This window comes from Oryzias melastigma, linkage group LG12 (assembly GCF_002922805.2).
Source record: "Oryzias melastigma strain HK-1 linkage group LG12, ASM292280v2, whole genome shotgun sequence".
NCBI lineage: Eukaryota > Metazoa > Chordata > Actinopteri > Beloniformes > Adrianichthyidae > Oryzias > Oryzias melastigma.
This window is the reverse complement of record NC_050523.1, coordinates 16,042,652-16,055,104: the sequence shown is the minus strand read 5'-3', so window position 1 is coordinate 16,055,104 and position 12,453 is coordinate 16,042,652. Positions and strand designations below refer to the sequence as shown.

The 12,453-nt window shown below is 36.0% G+C and overlaps 1 protein-coding gene across 1 annotated transcript in view; it reads right to left on the bottom strand.

Annotated features, from left to right (window-relative positions):
* Nucleotides 1–10,572, bottom strand: part of trabd2a (TraB domain containing 2A) — a 77,973-nt gene extending 67,401 nt beyond the window's left edge. Inside the window, exons 1-2 of the mRNA XM_036214510.1 lie at nucleotides 9,127–10,572; nucleotides 7,187–7,747 (exon numbers count right to left, since the gene is read on the bottom strand). Of these exons, the coding sequence (XP_036070403.1) occupies nucleotides 7,187–7,747; nucleotides 9,127–9,231 (666 nt within the window). The 5' untranslated portion in view covers nucleotides 9,232–10,572. The remainder of the gene's footprint in view (nucleotides 1–7,186; nucleotides 7,748–9,126) is intronic.
* Nucleotides 10,573–12,453: the final 1,881 nt, after the last annotated feature.

Here is a 12,453-nt window from a genome sequence, read left to right as displayed (position 1 = left end):
GAGCAATACTGCAGCTATCCAGCCATACAGTTTGAGATGCCAGCTCAACAAGGAAAAGGAAAACGTACTGGTATGCATTAGAATGGAGCGGAGCAGAGAGCTTGTGGCCTGCCCAGCGTATTTTTGAAGTCACAATATCCTCTTTCTTAAACTGCATTTTCACTATGAGAAAAATACTGCAAGAAGATACTAAAAACACTAAAACAGAATGGGTCTTTAAGGACATGACAGCAGCATCACAGACTTCACTTGAAAACACTAATACTAGTACATTCTCATCATGTGAGACACAGTAAACAGAGGTTCAAGATCGCATGTTTAGTTAGTTCTTAAACACACTTTCAGAATAGATGTTAACACAGACTTCTTTTTTTCCTTTTTTGTTTTTTTTTTGGGTGCGAAATGTCAAAGAGGTGCAAATCCTGTGAATCTTGTTTCAGACTTTTGTTTCACACCTCTATTCCGACACATTAAAATCTCTGTTTCATAGAATTCCGTCCAAACTGTTAATTTGTCCTCCATGATCAACTTCAAACTGGCATTTCCATGGATTAAAGGATATGTCACTCATTTATCACTACTAAATCTGAATAAGTGGTCAAAGATCGACCTAGTTCCATACAAGTATGGCTGCGCGTGTTGCTTGTAGAGCCCCAAAATGGTAATTGGAACTAATTGAAACGATTAGGAAACACGCCCAAAACATATATGGATTTAAATAAACTTTTCATTCGATGCTTGAACATGTGTTGCAGAGGATGGTGTCAGCATAGCTTTGTGCGAATAAAACGCAGACAATACACGAGGTCTTCTTTGTTTGGAAGAAATATATACATTTCTATCATAAAAATGCAACAAAGCTTTTATTTTGATTTTTCAAAAGAGCAAATGTTTTTTATCTTGAAAACAACTTGTAATATCACAAAAAATGTGGGGTCACAAAGAAAAATGTAATTTGTAAAACACAGAGCTACAACAAATAAAAGAGGGTTATAGCATCAGTCAAAAGGGGTAACAAGGTAAACAGAATTAGACTTAATTTGGTTTTTTTGGACTTTTTGATTGATGACACTTTTGTTTTCTTCTAATTTGTTAAGCTCTTACATTGGTTTATTTTGGTGTGTGAAAAGATCTTCACAGATTGAACCACATCAGACCATCAGTTCAGACTCAGTTTTATTTGAGCTCTAGACTAACTTTTGGCACCAGTTTTACCAGTGTGGCTAACTTCTATATTTAGAGCACCAGCACAAAGGTTACCCACATTTTCAACTGCATTGCATTTAACAGCAGTATTAGGGGGTCACTTTTTGTTCTTAAATTGAGATCCATTTGCTGCACCCTGCAACTGAAACACAGAGGGGACACTCAGGCAGTGCATTCATGGCAGCAAATGCGTTTTTATGCAGAACTTTTTCAGTGTTAAGCAAAAAATGCAGAAGCAGTGCCCAATGCAACAAAAACAATATTTTATAGGGTTTGCTGAGTCAGATTCAGGTAAATAGTTGAGCCAAATAAAAATCAACCAAGGGCACTCTCCTGACATGATAGTAAACCTTATCCGGTATTGCTAGTACTAAACCAAGCGATTTCCGTATTATTTCAAAATTGCAAGATTGCACCGCTTTGACATTTTGCATCAAGCTTCTTCCAACTGTAGGTGATGGACATTCACTGGTAAACAATATAAAAAGAAATGAAGAAGAAGCCCCTCCCTGCTTCTCCAGTGTGAATGAACACCATGAGTTAAAAGCACATTTTTGAATGCACTTCAAATGATTGGTGTGTATGTAGCTTATAAGCAAAACTATTTAAACAAAATCAAGAAAAACTTTTTAAACATTGTTCAAGAATGTTCATTTAGGGGCTAACAGACTAATTCTCCGAATTAGTCGACTAATCTTGTCTTTTTTTAGCTTTAAACACACTAAAAACTAGACATATAGCATTACCTGAAATAATGCTAGTGTGAATGCTGTAAGCTGAAGATGCTAGTGCTGATAGCTAAAAATGCTGAGGTTGACCGGTGAAATCGATGAAGCTAATAGCCAGCTAAAATATCAACTAAACTCCAAAATAGCCTAAAAAACTGAAAAAAGCCTAAATTAGCCAAAACAGTTAGCATGTAGATGAAATACCCAGTACTAGCTAATCTCCAAAATAGCCTAAAAATGGAAAAAATCCCAAATTAACCAAAAAAGTTAGCAAGTAGCTGAAATATTAACTAAACTACAAAATAGAATAAAAAACAAAAGAAAAAAAACGTAATCAGCCAAAATAGCTAGCATGTAGCATAGTTTGGTTTTTTGGTTTTATTATGGCTTTTTAGTTAGCCTAAAAAGCCATAATAAATGCCAAAATAGTCCATAATGCCATTGTAACTTTTTACACTATAACACTCTGACTCCATATAATATAAAGTAATGACTAATTGGCTATTAAATTAGTCGTCGACTATTTTAACAGTTGATTAGCCGACTAATCTTGTGCAGCCCAAGTTCCAAATAACATTGAAAAAATGCGGAATAATGTTAAAGATTGCCAATAAGAAAAATAAAATTGATTTAGAATTTTTATCCTAGTGTGTTAATGACCTAGTTCTTTGGTAAAACAAAAATAAATAAATAAAAATAAATACTTGACTTTGTTTCAAATTAAGGACTGGACCAAAAACCATTTCTTTCAAACATGCTATCATTAAGGAAGTTGGGTGGTTTTTTTTGAGGGTTTAACAAAGATTTCTTTAAACCAGAGGCACTTCAGGCTTCTGAGTGTTAGGCTAAAGGTTTAAGGGTAATCCCTCTAACACCCCACCAACATGAGCATAAATTCCTCAGTAATATTCAACATGATTTCATAGTGACCGCTGCTCTGGGACATGTTTGTAATACTCTTAAAGGTCACTGTAGGGCCCACAGAAACAGACAGGTAGGCAAGGAGACTCGGTGAGCGCGTCTGACGAACAAGGTTCCTTTTTCTGCTGATTTCAGACTCGGGTAATTAGGATCCATTTTTCTTTAATAGCGAAAGACGTTGGGAAGCAAGCAGCTGAATGTTTGTACAGCTGATTATTAACACCGCCCTTTTCTCCACTTAACTTACCTCTGGAAAATCAAAAAAAGAGGGTGAAAGGCCGACTATTGCCATTTTTCCATCTGGAGTTTGTCATTTCCAAAGAGCAGGAACATTTCCAGACATGTATCATCTTCACAGCACAACAGTTTTTAACCAAACGTATATGGAAAAAAATATATATGTAAAATCACTGCATCATCTGCTTTCTATATGTAAAGTTATTTCATCAAATGCTAAGTTTGACCAAAATTTGTAATAATCCACAGCCTTTTGTTTTTGGGTATCAAACCTACATTAGTACAAATGAGAATGAAGTAACTGCACAAACTGAGTCTTAAGAATGTAAAAAGACTGTTTTCTGTCTTACAAGAAAAAATAATCTTATCAAGAAAGTTTTTCAATAGCTAAATAATCTTAGTTTGAGAAAGTATGTCTTAGTGACTAGAATATTTTTCATAAAAAAAGGAATTCTTGGTAAGATCATGTTTTTGCTTATTTAAATAATGTCTGCCAATGGGGTAAGAATTTTTGAATTTTTTACAAAAGCATTCCCTCAGTTCATCACAGGAACAGCAAATCATCACATTTAACTAGAATGAGGAAGCATGTCCAACAACTGATTGCAGTTCTGAGTTGATGGAAAAGTCCAAATGAATGGGAAAAGAGCCGACTATAACATCATGCCTGTGTGGTCTTTACTTCTGTAATACATCCTTTATCATGATAACAGCTGGAGCGAACATACATACATACTGAAGTCAGCACATTATTTATGAATCAAGTCCCACAGCAGAGTCTCTTGGCAGAGAAGCGTTCACCAACACAGTTGGGTCTTAAAACAGCATCAAACACTAATATTTGTCCATGAGTACGATAATGAGTCTATAGTTATGTCTAAACTCGTAACACTTTATAATAAAAGTACCTTTATTAAGGTTAGTAAATGCATAATTTAGCATTTATTAACTGATGAATATGCAAGAGACACTTATATGCATTAAAAAGATAATTATTTAATGCATTAATTAGCTCACTACAGTTGTTTGGAGAAACAAAAGATAAATATGGTTTTACATAAGAGTTTTAGCCTGATCTCATCCTTTATAAATGCCGTAAAACCTAATAAATATCAGCTAATCATTACGTAACTATTGTTAATAATTATGAAAAAAATTATTGGAAACGTATTATAAAGTGTGAACAATTATCTCTGAAACAACTGATAAATATATGTCACCTCTGTTTTTCACAAATTTGAATCCCTTCATAAAGGCATAACAGTAGTAAATAAGCCATACTTATTTACACTTTTTTTTACTGAAAACAAATTATAGTGCCATATAAATTGGCTAGTTTATGGTTTTTATGTAATGTGGTTAAATTTACAAGACATAAAAAGATAGCAGACTGGTCTGCTTCCTGTTTGTCCCTTTTTCACTAAGGGTTTTGGGAAAACTTACAAAAAAACTGGTTGTTTGAGGCATGGGAGGCCACTTCTGGGTCACCCCTGGACCCTACCACATTTAACTGTTCTTACTGATTACAATAGTTCCTAATAAAACTACACTTTACAATCTGTGCCGCTGCGCAACCAGAGAACAACCGTGTTCAGTGGGGCTGGGGTTTTACAACACTTTCACACTAGTGCCAGACTTGATTTAATAGGGAGGGAATGCCCAAAAAAAAAATTTTCCTTTTGGTTGGCTTCCAAACTCAGCAGAACTGGCACTGACCCGGAGGAGAAAAAAAAAGCATAGGAAGTTCAACAGCTGGATAAATAGAACAAAAACTGCAGTAAAATAACAGTATTCTAAATATCTTATTTAAAAAAAACTTTTTAAAACCAAGTAAGTGAAGTCATTGTTCTCTGTGTGACGACCACATACTCCAACTTCAGAAATGTAATGAAATGATTTAAAGCTTGGCATAATGATGAATTAACAATGCAAAATGAATAAAAAATCATGTACAATTGTTTTTTTTTTAATTGCTAAAAACAAATAAGATCAGATTATGAAGTTCCTTTTCATGATGAACTTCCACAGATGATCTTTACACCATTTTTATACATGACAACTATTTAATATTTCTGTAACACTATTCTAACTACCGTATTTTCCGGACTATAAGTCGCGTTTTTTTTCATAGATTGAATGTCCCTGCGACTTATACTCCAGTGCGACTTATATACGAATTTTTAATGAGATGAGATATGGACCGTAAGTCTAGAGTGCCCTCTTATGGTGATCTATGCAATTACTTTATTTACTTTAGTTATTCAGACGTGACACAGAGGACGAAGAATTTAAGGGATTTAGTGATATGGAGTGAGATTGTGTGCAATTAATTACAGTAAAGATACAAAGTTGATGAGTTCTTGAGGCTATAGTTAAATAAAACTGTTATGTTATATAAATGCTACACCTTTTCGTTTTTTTCATGATGCTAATATGTGAATATGTGTTGACACATATTCAGCCTGTTTTCTATTCACTTATGAATGTTATAACTTACCTTCCAGGATGATGTAATATCGTTTTTTCAACCAGTTTGTAAAATAAATTACTTGAAAAAAATGCGACTTATACTCCAGTGCGACTTATGTATGGTTTTTTCTTCTTCATTATGCATTTTTTGGCCCCTGCGACTTATACTCCGGTGCGACTTATAGTCCTTTAACATAAATTGCCTCTGTAAAGCCAAAACTAGACGGGGGGATCAAAACCTTATAAGAACATACCTACTTTATATATATATATATATATATATATATATATATATATATATATATATATATATATATATATATAAGCAAAAACAAAAGTGTATGTTGAGCAAATACTCCAATGTTCTTTAATAAATGCTTCACAAAGTATGATCAGAAGTATTTTTGGACATCCTTCCGCCGCGGGGTTGGGGCGAACACTGTATATATACAAACTATACTGTATATATATATATATATATATATATATATATATATATATATATATATATATATATATATATATAAACACCAGGTCATCTAACCTTTAAAAGAACTTGCTTAGATATCAAAACTTTGCCGCTGTTGATAACATCCCACACTATACAGACAATTATTTCCAGGTGGATGCACCACACCAGCTGTTTCGCTCTTCAGTGACCATTACTCTCCTCCCTTTCAGTGCTAACACAAAAGAATATAAAGCGTGGTAAAAAGAAGATCTTTCATAAAACTAAGGCACAAAGTAAATCTTTAGAGAAATGAATAATAGAAGAGAAAAACAGAATTTAAAAATTTTCTTCATGATGTCTTTGAGCAGCTCTGTAGATACGACAAACAAATCTTTTGGAAAAACGAGGCTTGGAATTTGGATCAAAGTGTGGCTAGAAACACAACAAACATGGTTTAAAACCTTTGCTTTTACACAGCTGATGGAGGTCCAAAACACATTAAAGTGGACCATTTTATAATCACTCTGTACAGAAATATAACAAATGCGGTAAATCTGGATTTAATTTTTACACTTTTCAAAAAAATCAATAAAAAAATGAGTTACCATGAAGTTTGTGTCATATGAAATGCCTTGTGTTTTTAATATTTGACCAAAATTGCATGAAATTAGGGCATGTTGTTTCAATGGACACATTTCCTTTAGAACAGCTGTGCTGGGTCCATTATGACAACTGTCAGGCTCATTTGTCTCCCATTTTTTACCCAATTACAGCAACGGCTTCAATGACATCAGAGCTGCCGACCAAACTACCACAAAGCCAAAACAGACATAACCATAGGAATTCAAATGACCACATGTTCTTTTTTGCATCTGCTTTAGTCAAATAGTCAGACAACCATCACAAACAAGAAACGTGTTTTCCTTTGATCTGAATGATCTCTGACGTAGACTGTTGGTTGAACTATATTTATCTTTTCAATTGTTTAAAACATTGATTTTATGGTTTAATTCTAAAAATGCAACACCAAAATTCTGAACCTCCTATTCGTAACACATCTGTAGACATTTTGGATTCCTTTCTTGGCTTTTATGTCATGATTTTTTGTTTATAAAACCACAAACATTTGACAATGGAGTGGAGAATGAAAATTGAAGCTCCGAGCTCCACTCACCTGGGAAAAGTTGAGTCCATTGAGTGGATGGCATTGCTCCTCCACCCTCTCTACCGCCCCGGTTTTCTTCCTCATCCTCTCAGCTTCCTGAGCCAGGTACAGGTCCAGCACCGGCACCCCTCGCGTCTTGATGTCCGCCTCCGTGAGTGAATTCACCATCAGCATGACCCAAACGGGACGCTTCCTCTCCCAGTTCCCAGCAATGGCGTTGAAGAGGTAGTCGGCGTACAGGCCCTTTCCTCTCTGGTCCGGGGTCATCCATGAGGGCATCATGAGTTTCACATACTCGAGGTGTCTTTTGAGTCTCCTGTAGATGTCTCTGGGCAGAACATCCTGGAGGTTCTCCCCCTGAGGAAGCAACTGGCAGCTGGTCAGCCCTGAGATGGTGTACGGGTCAGTCAAATCCAGCTCAAAGTACACAATGTTGCTTTCCTGAAAGGCCTGCTTGGAATTTTCCGGGATGAAGTCCCAAACGCGTGTGTACGGAACATGGATTGTACCATAGAAATATGAGGGGGGGTCCCGTCTGATTGTCCAAAGAAAGGAGTTGAGGTCGCTTTGCTGCAAGACAAAAACCAAAAAGAGTTTGGGAAGACCTGACAGTTCTGTTAGGAACCATTTACGTGTTTAAATCTACACTTTCTGCAGAGACGAGTGGGAAAATATCAGCAGTCGGTTTGTTCCAATCTGTTGTTTCTCACTTTAATGGAGGGTGTTAAATATAACAAAGTCTGAAACACAAGGGAGGCGTTCAGGGGAAAGGAAAGAGTTACTTTACAACCGTCAATGGGCCAGTCTGACACCGAGCAGCCCTTTGTCTGTGTGAGATTGTGTGTTAGACTGCTAACAGACTGATAATGACTTATTAACAGGCCACTTAGAGCCCAGGTGCCAAACAAACAAGACAGTACAGCAACTCCACAAGACTGCTGGGGGCTCTGCTCCCGGACGACTGATATCTGCCCCTAGATATGTCTGTGACCAGGAATTGTGGGTAATTCATGTTAAGGAAGACAAAAATACTTTATTTCACCAATACACATTAGAATTTGGTCATTTTTTCTGCTATAGGCCTATATATATATATATATATATATATATATGATGATTTAGACTGCTTCTCATATGGTTAATAAAAAAATCAAGATAGGTCTTTAGTTTTTTTTAATGATTCTGAAAAATAAATGATTAAAACAAATATTAAAAAAATACTTTTAGTATTTCAGAAAACTAGATTAGTTTTTAATGAAAAAAATATATTAAAAAAACGTAAAAAAAAATAACAAAAGAATACCAGAAGAAAGAAAATAGTAAGAGTATTTCCTATGCTTTGGAAAATCTATTCTAAAATGAATAAAAGAAAAGGCTAATGAATTATTTTAGTATTTCTAATGGTTCAGAAAACTAGATTTAAAATTGAATCAAATTTATTTAAAAAATAACCCAAATAAATATTTCTAATGATTCAGAAATGAATAAATAAACCAAAAATGTATTATTTTTAATGATTGCGAAGAATAAATAGGAAATTAATAAAAATGAATATCAAATGATTCAACAAAATGAATAAAAAAATAAAAAGAAATATGTCTAATGATTCAGAAAAAACAAAAATAAAATGTGACTGAAATAAAACAAAGAAATTACTTTCAGTATTTCTTATCATTAAAAAATAAATAAATAAGAAATTACTTGTAATATTACTAATGATCTTTGAGGACAAAAAAAACTGAAAAGAAAAACACTTTATGTGTATTTAATAATTCAGAATGAAAAAAAACATCAAATTTAATGGAAGATAAATAAAAACTAATATAGATATTTTTCCACCTCAGACTATCTCCAAAAACAAGAAATAAAAAAAATAAAAAATAAAAAAAAAACTTTGATCGAATAATAAACTCCTGACAACACCTCCCCCAGCAGCAGCAGTGTCTTACTTTGGTGTTTAACTCGCAGCTGGCGGGTTCCTTCAGCCTCCACTGCTCAGTCCGGACCAGCAGAACCAGACAGGACTGGATGAAGGCTCCCAAACTTCCCCTCATCGTGTCCCTCTGCAAAACTCTGCGCGCTTCTCTGCTTCTCTTTCACCTCCCAGAACGGTCCCCGTCCCCCTCAGGCGGCGGTGGCAGGTCTCACTTCCACAGCACGGACTCCACGCGGTCGCGTAAAATGAGCTGACAAGTATCCGACAAACCGCCGGACATGCTCATGTTGACCGGAGCCTCCTGCGCGCTGCAGACTGCTGCAGATCCACGCGTGATCCAGACGGATGATCAGCGCATTTACGCAGGGTCACATCCTCCCCTCACCACCGGTCAGGGTGCGCGCTCGTCCTTCCACGAGAATGGACAAGAATGATCCAAAAGTTGCCGATCCAACAGGTCCACGCCGTCCACGCTACAGGTATAAAGAAAGGAGGGAGGGAGGTGGGTGGTGGTGTTTTCAGGTTGGAAGTGAGAAAACTGAAGCGTGGAGTCCCGCTTTCCACAGAAAAGTTGTAAAAAATCCAACTTCTCTGTCTACGCCGTTTGTGTGTGTGTGTGTGATTGATGGTGCGTGTGTGTGTGTGAGAGAGTGAGAGAGACAGCATGGGCAACACTAAACCACCCCCCTACCTTGACTCCAAAAACCCCATCACCCCCCTTTCCTTCCAGTCCACTCTCCCACGTACGCACGCACACAGCTCCAACTCTGATCCAAACTTTTACGCATCTGCGCTCCGAGTCTTGACAGTTTTTTTGTTTTTTTTTTCAAGTGGAAGGAAATTTCCTGAATGAAAGCTCTTTGAGTTTGATGTGTGCTGTTGTCACCCCGCTGCCGGAGATGGACTTTACAAACTGTGGGCATTAACATGAGAAACCCCCGCAATAACAGCCCTTAACGCCGCTGACAGACTGGGGCAACAGCTGCGTGAAGAGCGCGCACTCCTTCCACCATGAGAGGCTTCTTCCGATTTTTAGAAGTTAGTGAGGAAATAAAAAGAGTTTATAAACTCACGAAAATGTGTTTCAATGGAGCCTGGGTTGTGTTTAAATTAGATTTATTGGATTTTTACAAGCAAATACAGGTAACAGCACAGGTTGATGCACCTGACTGTGACTGTATACCAACCAAATGGTTTAATACCAGCAGCATCCTCCTGACTTATACTGACTTACCTATGAGAATCAGATCCATTAAAGCTCCCCCTAGCGGCCACGGTTGTCTATGTCATCTGAGTTTGATTCGAATCAACATTTCCAGAAATTATTGCTTCCAAAGTGAAATCACTTCCATTAGTTCTGGAAAACTGAAGCATTTTCGTGATGTAGGATGGAAATACAACAAAAAAGTAAGAAAAGCTAATTTTTAAAACTTTTATACATGTATAGATTACTGATAATGTCACAAAGGCAGGTAGATGTAATAATCCTTCCTAAAATTAGTATAAAAACGTCATTTTTATTTAGCATTGGTTTATTTTTACTAATTATTTTAACACTAAAATACTTGAAACATATATTTTGTTTTATAAATTTAAAGTAACCCCTAAAAACATGTTTTATTCATCTCCTGGAGTCAGGATGGGACTTTTGACTTCAGCCCTTCTCAGAGATCAGAAAGAGTTGAGTAAATGTTAATGATGTTAAAAAATATTATTGCAAATTGTCTCCATAACAACAACACATATTTGTGTTTATAGATCAGCCTGAACAAATGAGACATCTTAAATCTTCTAATTTATACATTTGATGTATGAATTCATTATCTGAAGTTGAAATCAAAAACCTTCTTCAATCCATAAATCTTTTTTTATGTAAAAAGTATATATTTATGTGGATTTTATTCATTTTTTTCTAAACAAAAATGAAATAATCCTACACAAGTAAAGGTTTTTCACAACATTGTTTATGAAAGGGAATGGTTCTAAAGTCTGTAACAAATTTGAGTGTTCCCCCTCCCCATCAGCTCACACTACATCTGTTCATTTCCACTTTAAAGTCGCCCCGTTTGTGAACATCAAACAGAATAAGGGTGCTCTGATGGAACCCGAGCAAACATTCGCTTCTGCCTCTTTGCTAAAGTCTTCAAAAGGATTTCTGGGGATGGAAATGTGCACGTGTGCTTCATCATACACGGGCGATGTGATTGATCCTGTCAGGTGACTTGTACAATTCCCTTCTCTTCTTTTGTTGGGGGACACTTTCATCTAAAAAAAAAAAAAACGTATTTATAAGCCTCCAAAAAGAAATATTCAACCTTTTTTAAATTAACAGAATGTGGTGACACTGATATTTTGTGCCCTCTTATCAAACCAAATATGAATAAAATTAAATTGCAGTAAAAAGCAGCAAGTCAGATTTCAGCAAAAAAGGCAAATAAAACAGGTTTTATGTTGCGTAAAAGTTCAAAATTTTGACTGGTTTCTTACACATTTCTAGGAAGCAGTTCAGATGGGAACATGTAAGATGAAAGGAGGAGATAAAAGGCATGTGGACAGCGTAATACTTCCAGTAATACTATTCATGACTCAGCACATTTGCAGATGATCGGTCACATTGACCGTGGAAATTCTCGACACATTTAGGTCTGATTGGAAAGAGCTGGACCAGCGTCTAAAAACATGAAACCACATCTTCTGCAATCTGCCTTGAAATATCTGTTATCAATGTGTAGCGATGAAACATGGCCAAGTTATTTATCAAATTCAGTTGCGTTACTGAACTGTGTTTGTGCTTGAACTGGATCAAACGTTCATACAGGATACATGATTCTCAAATCTGATCAAGATTAATCTTGGATAAGAAGCTAAATCGTGCCAAAAGTCGCCACAACAAATCAAAAACTTGCATAAGACTTTTAATCGCAGAAATCTGAAATGTGCACAAATGTGTGTTTATATTGACTTTTAATTGGATGTGGTTGCTTGAACACGCATTACAGGGCTGGTGAGAACAGCAATAAGGAAAGAATTGAATTTGCTTCAAAGCCGCTGTCTTAATCAGCAGGTAAACAGGCAGTCATATGAATTAATTTAGCTTTTAAAGGGGCCATACCATGAAAAATCGACTTTTTTATCTTTTAAGTGTATTATACTGTTTATACCTCACTATAAACAACTCCAACGCTGTATTGTGATCCAGTCACGCATTTCTGAGTAATCCTGTAAAAACTGTACTCTCAACAGCGCCCCCTTCCATTCCATACCCACGAAAACGAGCGGGTCCTCACGTAGTGATGTCACAATGTGAGACAGCCCCTTTCAGGAAGAGTCTTCTAACACA